The 14551-nt window shown below is 40.2% G+C and overlaps 1 protein-coding gene across 2 annotated transcripts in view; it reads left to right on the forward strand.

Moving 5' to 3' along the window:
• The window catches only part of mfrp (membrane frizzled-related protein), a 28953-nt gene extending 15594 nt beyond the window's left edge, over nucleotides 1-13359 (forward strand). Inside the window, exons 6-13 of one of the 2 annotated variants that reach the window (XM_057839922.1) lie at nucleotides 2457-2587; nucleotides 2708-2833; nucleotides 8780-8856; nucleotides 8948-9096; nucleotides 11268-11398; nucleotides 11623-11757; nucleotides 11933-12060; nucleotides 12178-13359. In XM_057839922.1, coding sequence (XP_057695905.1) covers nucleotides 2457-2587; nucleotides 2708-2833; nucleotides 8780-8856; nucleotides 8948-9096; nucleotides 11268-11398; nucleotides 11623-11757; nucleotides 11933-12060; nucleotides 12178-12402 — 1102 coding nt within the window. In that variant the 3' untranslated portion in view covers nucleotides 12403-13359. The remainder of the gene's footprint in view (nucleotides 1-2456; nucleotides 2588-2707; nucleotides 2834-8779; nucleotides 8857-8947; nucleotides 9097-11267; nucleotides 11399-11622; nucleotides 11758-11932; nucleotides 12061-12177) is intronic. The other variant, XM_057839924.1, reaches the window with a different exon arrangement.
• Nucleotides 13360-14551: the final 1192 nt, after the last annotated feature.

Below are 14551 nucleotides of genomic sequence, written 5' to 3' on the forward strand. Positions count from 1 at the left end.
TAATGGTATAAACTGTCCACTTTTTGCACCTCTCAAACTATATTTTATGCCACCGGCTTTTGTCATTTCCCTGCCCGCCCCGGCTTCCGAGACGGAAGAAAGAGCGTAAACAACGGCGGGCTGGCAGTGCTCATTGCCGGGAATAAACACCAAAAATAGCCCATTCTCGATGGCCAAGCCGAGGAAAGCGCATTCTCGGCGGGCACGCGTGGATGGGTCAGCCAACCCGTCGATGTACTGGGGCCACGGCGGGCTGCCAGGGGTCATCATCAAGCCGAGGAATGCGCATTCTCGGCGGGCACGCAAAGAGGACCGGGCAAGCAAAATACAGCTCGCCGTTCTACTGGGGCCACGGCAGGCAGGCAGTGCTCGTCGCTGGGAATGAACGCCGAAAATAGCCCATTCTCGACTGACATCGGAGCACGGAGCTGCTCATGGCCAAGCCAAGGAAAGCACATTCTCACGCAAAGAGGACCGGGGGAGGGGGGATGACACGCCGCCAATCGCCGGACACAAAATGCAAGCCACTTCCTTATGAAAACGTGTGCCGTGATCCCAGTATTTGATATGATACAAAACACGATGTTTACTCACTTCCTCGTAAGTCCAATGGTCCCACAGCTGTCAGAATTGTTTACGCCAATCTCGGGGTGAACGGGAACTTTTGGAAACCCAAAAAGGCTCATACGCCTCTTCCTTGTGCAGCAAAATTTTTCTTCAGCACATTTGGCTGGCATGATGTGAAAAATAAACGAATTAATCCGAAAAAAATCAACTGAATCCGCAGTCGTTCTGCATACTGTAGTATTGGATGTATACTGAAGATGACTATCCCGCTGACGTCACATTCGGAATCCTCGTCAATCCAGGAAGTCGCCCATTTTCATGGTGTGGGATTCAAAAAATGGAATAAATATATTGATCGCGTCCACACACATCCATTTCATTCAGGAGCATAAAATACCGTGTAAAATATGAAATAAACATGCTGTCATACGCACTTTAAATAATGAAATAATGAAATAAATTATGAAAATGTTAATGAAAATATATTATAAGGTGAACATACAACCCCACTGCTACTGAATAACTGTTAAAAAAAAAAAAAAAAAAAACACCGCATGGAATTCTGGATGACAGGGAGAGAAACAAAGACGAATGACCAAAAGTAAAAGGGTCAGGAGCTTCAAAACAAATGACCACACATGCTGGCTCAATATCATTCAAAGGTGATCATATTTGGATTTCCAAAAAGAGGACACAAATAACAGACATAGATAATCCCAGTTTAGTCATATATTAAATGTTTATATGGATCGATAGCATGCACGCACTGTCCGTGCATGACACACACACATGCAGACAGTTTACCCTGACTCTCGGCCGCGTAAGCAATCTTGAAATATTGCTCATATGGAGCAGGGAGAAAACCGAGCATTCTCAGGCTTATCCTCAACCAATTTTATTTTTTTTATGACTGTTGTCAAGCCCGACCCTTCCCCAAAAGCCGCGTTCAAACTAGCAGCAGTTCAGACCGTTGCTACATTCTGGAAAAATGTTGCCCAGATCGGATTTAAAGCACATACGAAAGTGGCCCATATCGGATTTAAAATGGTCCACTTCTATGCGACTTTTATGTCACGTTCAGACCGTCAGGTTAATGCCTCACTTGAGTCGGAAAAACACGAAAAAATCGGATTTGTGCATTAAGACATGCGGTATGAACCTTGCCTATGTCTGCCAACTTGGGCTATAATGATTAATCAATGAATCTACCACTAATTGATGATCAAATAGACAACTATTTTGATAGTCAATTTTTCTAGAGACATTGTTGTCTAAAATAATGTCCAAATACTCTATTTGATAGCACATATTGTCATAGATATTTGTCATTTTCCTTGCCTTCATCTATTGATTATCACAATTTTTGGACTATAAGGCACACCTGACTATAAACCACCATCCACAAAATTTGACACGAAAATGTCATTTGTTCATAGATAAGCCGCACTGAATTATAAACCGCAGCTCTCCTCACCGTATTATGGGATATTTACACCACAAAATATTTAACCGGTAACACTTTATTTGATAGCGGCATCATAAGACCATCATAATTATGGCATGACAGTGTCATGAGCATTAATGAATTCTTATGACAGATGTCATTTAGTGTCATCTGGCAAATTATCTCACTTTGGAATGGATGTAAAAGATCCAAGCTGGAGATCAATGGAGTTAGTGACAAAACTGGCACTTGACACATATTGATTGTTGTCTGCAGGGATCATGGACAACAGAAATTTAATAATTAAGTGGCCCAAACCTGGCTTCTGGGCCTTGAGTTTGACACCAGTGTTCTAGAATGGTAAATTTGTAATCGAAGTCTTTGTTGGAGGCCCACTTGTAACCAGTGTAACATGGTGACCAAGTTGTGTATTTCTCCCGTTTAGGTTCTGTGGTGCCGTTGCTCCACCAACAGTCAATACAAACAGCAGCACAGTTTGGGTGACCTTCCACTCTGATGGCAGCATTGCAGGCAATGGCTTCACAGCTCAGTACAGGGCCTTGCTGCCAGGACACAGTTAGTGGTTTGTGTACATGGATGGCAAACAAAAGGAGATCCCTTCCTTTAATTTGTTTGCTGTCTTTCTATAACGTGTTTATGTGCCGGTGTCCGTCTGGTAATTTGTTTGTTTCTCAGGAAGTTGTTCCAAAGAAGAGTTCATGTGCGATAGCGGCCACTGTCTGCTGCCCATTTCCGTGTGTGATGGTCATCCGAACTGTGCTGACCAAAAAGATGAGGCCAACTGCAGCCGCAAACACAGTGGTGAGAGATTGCCAAAGAAAGCTCATTCATTTATTATACATAATATCGGCCAAAAAAAAACCATGAAAAATAATTTAGAAAAGCATCAAGATTGGTTTTGCATCTGTGTATATCCTGGGTTATAAATTCATGAATAAATCTGCCAGCCAGCCTTTTGGGAATAGGCTGCTGAAATCTGCAGTGCTTAGAGAGACCTTAAAGGCTCTCAAACTCCGATCCTCGGGATTTGTTAACTGAGGGAAAGAGCCTAATAGGCTGTATTGGCTGAGCGAAAATTGTGTTGGTTCGTTCCACTAAAGTGGATCTACATAACCTCTGCATTGTAATTTACATACGTTGCTAATTAGTACCCAAAAAAAAGTTCTACTCACGGTTTCCAGTCATTTTTTAGTAATTAGCGTTTTTATGTCGGTCTTTTTTTCCCCCGTGGCGCAGTGATATTGATACGGCGGAGTCGTATCGTCAGTGTGTGAAGCCATTTTAGGTCACGTGCACCAATAGGAGACGAGGATTGTTGCTATGGGTTTGGAAAACAAACAACATGGCGGCGACCGTGTCAAACTACGACACGAGCGAAGATGAACAAAAGATAAGAAAACCACATTCGAAATTTAGTCAAAAGGCATCGAAACGATGCTATATGCATCTCTCAACTGTCCAAGGGCGAAAAAGGGCAGGAATTTGGAAAAAACGTGCAGAGCCGCGTGGTTGCGTCAGACAATGGCTTTATCCCCAGGCTCCGTCGAAGGATATTGCTGAAAATGCGTCGACTGGGATTTTTAACGACATTCACTACAGGTAAGCCACACGCACGCCTTTGCTACAAGGTTAATTGTTATTAACCTATGCTCACAAAAATCTTATTTAAACTAGTGTTGTAACGATGCCATTTTTTAGCCCAGATATCAATACTACTTTGTTATAAAATGTATGTACAGTGTATAGAAAGTGAATCCAGTAGAACTTTTTATTGCATACTTGTTATGGGTGACGATGGTTAAATAAACCTTCTGGCTCAAGAACATCAAGCTGTAGTCAATAAAAGCCCTGATACTGACGTGGCAGTGATTGCTGTAAGTCTGCAGATAGATTTACAGTGTAAATTGCATTTTTTCACAGGAGGAGGCAACAGAACGAGGACTGACGTCTCTGAGGTCTCTGCAGCTCCTGGCACTAGTGTGTGTTTAGCATTCATTGGCATCCATACATTCACAGGTTGTGACTCTGCTTGTGCCTTTCATGGCAAAGGGGGGGAAAAAATTCTTTTGCACGTCATAAAAAAAAGAGTACCTGACTGGGTTTGCAAAGCTGGGCAGCAGTTTTAAACTTGACCTACAAACATTTAACACGTTGTGGAAATACGTGTGCCACCTGTTTGGCCAGTTATATTCCAAAAATGATGCCAAATGCAGATTTTTCTGTATGGCCTCGTCAATCTTGCCAGAACATTCTATTCCCCCAAAAACTGATGCTCTGTACCAACATTGCAGGACAGCAAACTATCAAGCAGCAATCATGAAACGTTGTCTGACAGGTAAAATGTGTGCCCCTTCACCCATTGGGAATGGGTGGGACATTGAGGATGGGCAGTTGGCAGTGACATGGATGACTAAAAATCCTGCCCCTGATACTGTTTTGCAAGTAGTCAACTGTAGTTGAAAGGCAACCAATTGTGACACGGGAAGATGTTCCCATATGTCTGCAAAACTTTCTTGTACTGATTTATATTGGTGCCAAGCATGCGAGAATGTTTCCAAAGAAACAGAAGACACTTGGATGGGCTGATGACTTTGATGAAAGCGATTTTGAGGAGTAATGTTGTCATGTACAGTTTTACTATTTTTTATTTCTATATATATTTTTTTTAAATTCGTTTTTCAATATTTGTATGTGTATTTTTATAGTATGAGACACTTCCATGTTTAAATAAATGTTGTGTACCAACAGTACCATACTTGAATGATTCCAACCTTTTGTGTATATACAGTGTGATTAAATAAGGCTGTGCCAAAATCGTAATGCCATGTCAAAAACAAAAAACATAAAAAAAAAAAAAACTCCACCTTGGACAGATGTAGGAAGTAACTATGTTCAATTTCATGTTTTCATAGTATTCAAATATGGCCATCACCAGCAGCATGGACAACATCCAAGTTGACATGAGAATTCCTCCCTCCCGCGTTGATATAGTCTGTTATTCGATCTTTCATGTCATCAATATTTGCTGGAAGTGGTGGAACATACACTTAGTGTATGACATACGTTATGTGCCATAAAGATGGATAATGAACTTTGTCTTTAACATACCAACACGTCCAGCAAGTACTGATGATGTGAAATATCGAACAACAGTTGCAATCAAGACAATAACTGCGACATGCACAAGTTTGAGAGGAATTCTCATCGTGGCTTGATTTTGTCCGTGCTGCTGGGTGTGCTCACATTTGAGCACTTGTGAAACATGAAATAAAACTTGGAAGTTATCTTCAACACGTGTCCATCACTTCTTTTGTGATGTCTTTTATTTTTTAAGTATCACCTTATGATTTTGGCACATTATTTTTTGATCACCCTATAATTTTTTGTCTTATTCCATTTTTGCCATGATTCACATTTAGGAGGGTGTGGTAGCAATTCGGTTGATTTTCAGCCATTTATGATCATGGTGTGCATTTTTTATTTTATATATTTCATTGCATAGTAGGTTGTGATATTTTTAATATATGATACATAAGCCTTTAGCTTAATTCAATATATATTTCATTGTGCTGGGTGCAAATCATTAATGTTGAAGTGTTTCCTTCAAGAAATTAGCTACATTTGCATTTGATTTCATTTCATTTGATTTCATTCACATGAATTCACCTATGTGTATACTAAGGCACCAATACTTGTTTCAAATGTTTGGTAGATGTGTTTATTGACATTTGATAAAGATTTTGTGTTGCCAGAATTAATATAACACTTAAAACAAGCAAAAACAGCAACACTAGATCTGTATTTTTGTGTATTCACATCAAAATACATTTCTGGCTGGTGACTAAGTTAGAAGGGTATTGGCTTAGAAAAAATGCTTTGAACGCCTAGATCCAGCGTAGTGGAATGAAATCCATTTTCTAAGCACTTTTCCATGGTCCCAATAAAGCCATATTTCCACAAGCTTGTCCATTCGCAGCAGATCCTGGTCAACTCTAATCTTTTAATGGACGACGGTCCCATAGAAGAAGTTGTAGCTGTCAGTGAAGGGTGTTTCAGTTCTGAAAAACACGCACACACACATAAACCATGTGTGAACTGTTTCATGTATATCATATTTACATAATCTTCCAATTCAAATTATCTAGGCTTGTCTATTCTGCCATTTTTTCCTGAATAATATTATCAAATAGGTTTTTGGAACTACAGTTTATACAAACTAAATGCTATGAAAAACCTATGTTATCTGTCAAGCTAAACTTTTTGCTCAAAGTTAACAATCTAACATCATAATAATGACCGCTACAGCCCAGAACTCACATTGCAAGTCTTAACTTCATATGTGATCTGACCAGAAGCCCCCCAACTCCCATAGTTATTCACAACAAAAGGTGTGTGTGTGGCTTACCTGGAGTCAATGTCGTTAAAAATCCCAGTCGACGCATTTTCAGCAGGATCCTTCGACGGAGCCTGGAGAGAAAGCCATTGTCTGACGTAGCCACGAAGGCTTAGCAAGTTGCATGCCGTTTCGGCCAAATTCCTGCCCTTTTTCGCCCTTGGACAGATGAGAGATGCATATAGCATCGTTTCCATGCCTTTTGACTACATTTCGAATGCGGTTTTCTTATCTGTTGTTCATCTTCGCTCGTGTCGTAGCTTGACACGGTCGCCGCCATGTTGTTTGTTTTCCAAACCCATAGCAACAATCCTCGTCTCCTATTGGTGCACGTGACCTAAAATGGCTTCACACACTGACGATACGACTCCGCCGTATCAATATCACTGCGCCACGGGGAAAAAAAAGACCGACACAAAAACGCTAATTACTAAAAAATGACTGGAAACCGTGAGTAGAACTTTTTTTTTGGTACTAGTTAGCAACGTATGTATATTATAATGCAGCGGTCATGTAGATCCATTTCAGTGGAACGAAATCTATTTTCTAAGCACTTTTTCCATGGTGCCAATACAGCCTATAATCACTCATCGTGCACAAATGAAATAAAAGAAAAATAATGAATTTTAAATTCATCACATATAACTACCTCGTCACTAGAAAGAAATAATAACTTTTTAAAAAAGTAATAAAACACATAATTATGATTAAAAATCCATGCAAAAGCCCAGCAAAATGCATCTTGGGAATTGTCATTTCATTGGCATGTCCTATGATTGCCTGTCTATATTTGTAATGCTTTGGCCGTCCCCTAGTGGCTCTTATTAGTGCAAACGTTATTTATTCAATTATTCCTTTTATTCAATTACGAACATTTTGGTTTATTTCAATTTAATTTATTCATCATTTTGGCACTTTTTCTCTAACGTAATTTTAAATAGTTCTCTTATTTTTCCACAGAATATTTATTTTATTTGGAAAACCTTGAAGTTGTTGCAGTAATCATTATTAAAGCATCCGATGGTGCATCACAGTACAAATAGCAATAACATATTAAGTCCAGGCCCGCATATACGATACAGTGTATTACAAAAGTGATTACACCCCTCGCATTTCTCAGATATTTAAATCTTTTCATGGGACAACACTGACAAAATGACACTATGACACAATGAAAAGTATACTGTGTGCAGCTTATATAATAGAGTTCATTTATTTTCCCCTCAAAATAACTGAAAATATAGCCATTAATATCCCAACCCCTGGCAACAAAAGTGAGTACACCGCATGGGAACTATGTACATCCCTAAATGTCCAAATTGAGTACTGCTTGTCATTTTCCCTCCAAAATGTCATGTGACTCGTTACAGGAGTGCTGTCAGCATTTCTGCAGAGATTGAAGAGGTGGGGGGGGGGCGGGGTTCATTCCCACCGCCATGATTGACTGTAGGCATGACACACTTATCTTTGTACTCCTCACCTGGTCGCCGCCACACATGCTTGAGACCATCTGAACCAAACAAATTCATCTTCATCTCATCAGACCATAGAACATGGTTCCAGTAATCCATGTGCTTTGTTGACATGTCTTCAGCAAACTGTTTGCGGGCTTTTTTGTGTACCGTCTTCAGAAGAGGCTTCCTCTTGGGGTGACAGCCATGCACACCAATTTCACGTAGAGTACGGCGTATGGTCTGAGCACTAACAGGCTGACCCCCCCACCTCTTCAATCTCTGCAGCAATGCTGACAGCACTCCTGTAATTAGTCACATGATATTTTGGAGGGAAAATGACAGGCAGTACTCAATTTGGACATTTAAGGATGTATGTAGTTCCCATGCGGTGTACTCACTTTTTTTTGCCAGGGGTTTAGATATTAATGGCTATATTTTGATTATTTTGAGGGGAAAATAAATCAACTCTTATTATATAAGCTGCACACAGACTACTTTTCATTGTGTCAAAGTGTCATTTTGTCAGTGTTGTCCCATGAAAAGATCAATATCTGCAGAAATGCGAGAGGTGTACTCACTTTTGTGTTACACTGTAGGTTCCGGTTCGATATCAGCATCAGATTTCTTTTTTAATTTGACATCATTATATCCTGTTTTCAGTTAAAAAGTCATTATCGGACAACTCTAATATTAATTATGCTACATGTTAATTATACCTTTTATTTGTTATACAAAAGCACACACATGTAGTGACTTTTGCTCAGTATTGTACGTTCTACAAATTCCTGGATTGTGTAATCAAGGTCACTCAGACAGGACCAAACATTTTCCGTGTTTTTCCTCTCTACAAAATGTTGAAAAATAATAAAGTCATCTTAAAAAAATACCTGTTCGCTACAGAATGTGGTGGGAAAAAACTGGGACCATCTGGATTCTTGGCAAGTCCAAACCACCCCAGGCCATACCCTCACCAGCAGGTACAATCAAAATTACTCTCTGCTGGTCACCAGACTCTAAACAAATTTCAGGGCATTTTATGCAATTCTCAATCTCCTTGTTTGTCATTAGTTCTGTGTTTGGCACATATCTGTTGAGGAGGGTCACGTCATCATGCTGCGCTTCAATAACTTCAGCCTGGAGACACAGGATGTGTGTGAATTTGACTATGTGGAGGTGCATGACAGCAGCACCACTGGAGCTGGAAGAGTTCTGGGAAGGTACAACATATTGTGGGTTTAATATGTAAATACAATTTGTTGAGAAAATTCGTGTCGGGATTGGAAAAAAAAAAAAAAACAACAACAACCTGTGTGAACAGGATCAAAATGAAATAATAGGGGCTTAAATCTTTTAGTTGATTGAGTGTATACTACTGAATTATTTATAATATAATTACTGAACATTTGTGCCAGATAGTTCTGGAATGTTTGAGGTGAAAGAGGGTCTGCTTCTTAACATGCAGGTATATTCTAGGTAGAGATATACCGATTATCGGCAGGGCCGATTATCGGTGCAGATATTTGGAAATTTGACGTATATCGGTATTGACCTTTCTTTAATTTTGACCGGCCGATATGAAAAAAATCAATTTAAAACTCTGTTATTTCTGCTCAGATGCAGCCGTGCCTCTCTCTCCTGCACTAGTATTCATCCCGCCCTCTGATTGATTAAATGGTAATGGTAAATGGAGTTACAATTGTATTGCGCCTTTCCACCTTTTTAAGGCCCTCAAAGCACATCACACTACGTATATCCTCATCTACCTACTGGTGACAGAGCACCAGGAGCAACGTGGGGTTTAGTATCTTGCTCAAAGATACTTAGACAAGGTCACCAGGGCTTTCTTTTCTGTGGAAAAATTTCAGAGAGCTATTTATTTAACCTTTTATTCAACTTTATAAGAGATGTTTTTGAGTCAAGGAAATTCAGGCACTTCTGAAGCTATTATTTTCTATTTGTGTGATTCAATAAACCTGCTTTATTTTAGGTATTTCAATGAAGTATAGTGTTTGCATTATTCAATTTTTTTACGTCAATTCTTATTGTTACTGCAATTGAATATCTGCTCCAAAAACGGCCTTTTCCTTATCAGCCTTTCTAACCATAGGCGGAGTTTGACTTTTGGGGTGGGGGGGGGCACAACATGTTGATTACCCTAAAACGAAGTGTTAATAACATTTCTTACAAGAATATTTAGAATAATACCGGTAAGTTGAAAATGAGCGTGTTTTGTTTCCCATCATTCTTTAGGGGAATTCTAAATCAGGCTGCTTTCGACAGCTATACTTTTCGCCAACATCGTCATCCATTGAATATAGTATGCCCGCCGGTGTCGTGCCAATGTAGTTACCCCCGTCAAAAATTGTATCCCCTGTGCGGAGCCACTGCTCTGTACTGATTTGCTTGATTTCCGTGTTTTGGTGATATAGTTATCTACGAGGTTTTAAAACCTGGCCCATCCATCAAAAAACCAACTTTTTTTTCTGTCGCATAACGTAACATACATATTGAACGTAAAAAAGGCTATGTTTTACTCGTAGGATGACCTATAACTGTTATTACTGTAATTGAAGTCCTGTAAGGAGTTTCTCCTGTTTAATAAATGTCAATGTCCAAAATATATAACTGCGGTTCATTTCTGGCTTCAATTATTGTTTACGTCGACATAACTCATAACTAATGTGTGTGTGTGTGTGTGTGTGTGTGCGCTCCCGCAGCCAGTGGATACAACTTTTGACGTGGGTAACTACATTGGCAAGACACCGGTGGTGGCTCTGTTGTACAATTAGCGTCTTTAGTGGGGCAAATTGAAACACCACTCACCATTTCGAGGGTGGTCTCTGACGTTTGATGGTCCACATTTTCAATCCTTGGTTCTTGCTCAGCAGTTGTTGCCGCTTTTGAAAGCTTAGGTTTGGAAAAAAAACTACGTATATCCATCCTGCCTCTTCGGTCCTTGGGTGGTTTTGGCTAAGCAAAGCAAATGATTGTCTAAGGGGCTAAGCATATGATCTGTTCAAAAAATAATTTTGACCCATGATGAAAATATCTTTTTTTGTTCATTTATTTTTGGGTTTTGTTTTATTGCTTCACAACTTTTATAGATAATATTTTACCTGATAACTCATTTTAAAATCATATATCGGAAAGTCAATTACATGCAAAGGCATTATTTGGCCAACAGGAGGGGCCTGGCCCCCCTTAAACTCCGCGTATGCTACTAATAATCGGTATCAGTTCTGAAAAACCCATATCAGTCGATCTCTAATCCTAGGTCACCTTGTTATGACAGCTCTGCTGAAAATGCATGTTCCACGTACTTAGATTTATACTGCAACCTTAGCTCCAAGGATTGTTAGCCTCCAGCAAATTGTGTTTTCTGTGTCAGGTTTTGTGGCACAGCCCTCCCACCAGACCTGACCTCATCTGGCCAGGACATGACTCTGCTGTTTGTTGCTGATGAGGGAGTGGCTGACAGCGGCTTTAATGCATCATATCACTCTGTGTCCCTGCTGGATAGTGAGTTATTCCTCCCAAGACAGTTCATTAAGGCCTACTCTAGAACACTATTCTTAGGTTGCTTTTATCATCTCGGTGAATATATAGTATGGTAGTAATAAAAGTTACAGCTTTTGGATGAAATTACTGGATGAACCTCAAATGCACCTTTACAGCTTTGTAAATGTTTTTTTTTGCAAAACCAGATGTTTGATACAATAATTGACAATACATTTCTTTCAAAGGGACATGTGGTCCACAGCAGTTTGCCTGCAATACGGGCGAGTGTCTTCATCCACAGTGGTTGTGTGACGGCTGGAATGACTGCCCTGACGGAGCAGATGAACAGGATTGTGGCAACTCCACTTACCCTCCCTTCAGTGAGTGGATGCAATCTGTCACCTTGATCAATAGGCGTGACCATCACAAATAGAGCTTTTTTTCCCCCTTTTCCATTCTATTTGGTTTCTGGATATGTACAAGGAAATAAATGTAGCTGCTGACTCCAAAGAGGTCTATGCTTGGATAAAAGTGTTATTGTCTTGATTCCACCAGCTTCCCCATGTGAGTCCATTGAGGTAGAGATGTGTCTGGGCCTCAGCTACAACTTTACCTCATTCCCCAACATATGGCTTTCCATTGCTGATCAGAGGGAAGCCACCACACTTCTGCGGCAATATAGGGTATATCAGTTATTGTTCCCTTCTCATTAAATTCGACTTTTTTTTTTTTTTGCAAATATGTGCTCCAGTCATGACATGTGGCGCATCAACAACTTTATACTCTTTGCCTTGTCAAAGGTTCTAATGGAGCTGGCCTGCTTCGAGCCTTTACGGAGACTTGTTTGTGGGATGTTCTTGCCACAGTGCAGCCCTCATGGAGGGGTCCTGCAACCCTGCCGTTCCGTATGCACCTCGGCTGAACAGCAGTGCAGTCAAGCCTTGGACCTTTTCTCCTTCAGCTGGCCCTTCAACTGCCACCTTCTGCCTGACACACAGGACCCAATGGAGTGCTCACTCCCCTAATTGCCGCACATTAAAGACCATTGTCTTGAGGAAAAAAAAAAACTTGAGAACTGTCTTCAACTTAATAGGAGTAGTTGACATTTTTGTCGCATTTGCAGTTGGTTGGGTGGCAAGAAAAAAAACAACCATAATGACGGGCAGTAAAGATGTGACACAATAAAGAACAGGCGTAAACTCTAATATACAAACACTTTTAACATCTGAAGACCAGATAAGGCTTGAGAGAACTTAAAATGCCTGTAACAGGATAACAAGTCTTAAATAGCATTATTATGTGAATTGAAATATTTTGAGACGATTCAACTATATACAACAATTTGGCAAAGCACAGATGACAAGAAATTAGTATTTTAATCTGCCGTTTAGCCCCGCCTGTCATTATAGCGTTCTAGCTTCCCCAGCTGGATGATGACGTCGGCAGGGTAAGGATTTCTGTTTATGTAGATATCAGCCCATTGAGGAGGAAGAATCCGAACGAGGAAAATGAGACAGGGAGGAGCGAAATGCCATCATTGTTTCAAGCTCTCTACTCCAATATTTTTACAGGATATTCTTTCAATCTAAGTATTTTCCCCCAATTTCTAAACAAATGGTATGGTCATGACAAGTCTTTTGATAAATGGAAAATGAAAGATTAAAAATGCATTTATTCAGTTCGACAGGGCAAAATTACTGCATAATGGTCAAAACTGCCGACGTCTTCCTCTCCCGAACCGTATTTTATGCCACCAGAGTTAGTTTTGTCATTTCCCTGACCTGGCTTCGGAGACGGTGGGCTGGCAGTGTTCGTTGCCGGAAATGAACGCCGAAAATAGCTAATTCTTGGCGGACAAACCTGCCAACGTTGAAGCGGGGGGCTGCTCATGGTCAAGCCGAGGAAAGCGCATTCACGGTGGGCACGCCTTTACCAGCCGGTAATCATGGTGTGCGACAAGCCGCCGGTCGTGTGGCTTTCTCGGTGGTTTGTCATCCACAAAATGCAAGCCACCTCCTTATTAAAACGTTTGCCATGATCCCAGTATTTGACATTATATAAAACACGAAGCTTCCTCGCTCCCATGTCCGTCCAATGGTTCCTCGATTGTCGGACTTGTTTTGCCCATCGCGGTGAACAAGAATCTTTTGGAAATCCAAAAAGCCTCACACCAATCTCCCTGGTGTAGCAAAAAAAGCCTGCAACACATTGGGCTGGCGTGACGCAAAAAAATAAATTGATCCACAAAAGCTGATCCGTGGAATCCGCAGTCCTTCTGCATGCTACAGTGATGGCTGCATTGTGAAGATGAGCTCTATCACTAACGTCACATTCGCCTCCTTCCTCAATTCAGACGGTGGCCTGAAGTGACTCATTTTCATGGCGCGGGATTCAAAAAAATGAATATATGGAACGCTTCCACACACATCCAAGCGGTCCATTTCACTCAGGAGCATATAATAACAAGTGTAATTTGAAATAAACATGCTTTTTTGTGTCACATGCACTTTAAAATATGTATTGGTGACATCTAAGCAATTCAAAGGCCTCATGAGAACTGGGATGATGAGAAATGTTGCTTCGACACACCTTACCTGGCCACATATCTCCTGCGGAGTTATTTATCCCTATTTAATAAAAAGGTCTTGACCCGTCACTGACAATTACTTCACAAAGATAGTCCTTTACAAATGCTTTCAAGCGGTGTTAATATTGCAAATTATACTGTGGCCAATTAACGATGCAGACACAACAAAACTAATGTGGGTTGACTGTAACTAACGGCAATAACTCCCAAAACTGAGATTTCCAATAGATTAGACAGAGACAAAAAGAATGCTGTACAGAACTTGGGTATGTATTAATATTGGTTTGTCATCTTTGGCCACCAATATAAATAGGTGCGAAATTTGATTCTGACCACTGATGCAAAGTGTTTCAAAAGTAATTTTGGCAAAGATACAATTTTAAAGACCAATATTCTCCTAAATGTAAATTAAAACCCCACTGATATTTGTCAACATGCATAATTTATTGTTGTGTTCATGTATGAAAAAAAAAAAAAAAATGCAGAAAGTGTTCAGATGAACTTTATTGCATTTGTACTTCAAACCAAATTGTAATATTTGTTCAGTCTTGAACAGCACATGTTTGAGCTTAAATGAGGTAAAAACA

Source organism: Corythoichthys intestinalis, chromosome 6 (assembly GCF_030265065.1).
Source record: "Corythoichthys intestinalis isolate RoL2023-P3 chromosome 6, ASM3026506v1, whole genome shotgun sequence".
In the NCBI taxonomy this organism is placed as follows: Eukaryota; Metazoa; Chordata; class Actinopteri; order Syngnathiformes; family Syngnathidae; genus Corythoichthys; species Corythoichthys intestinalis.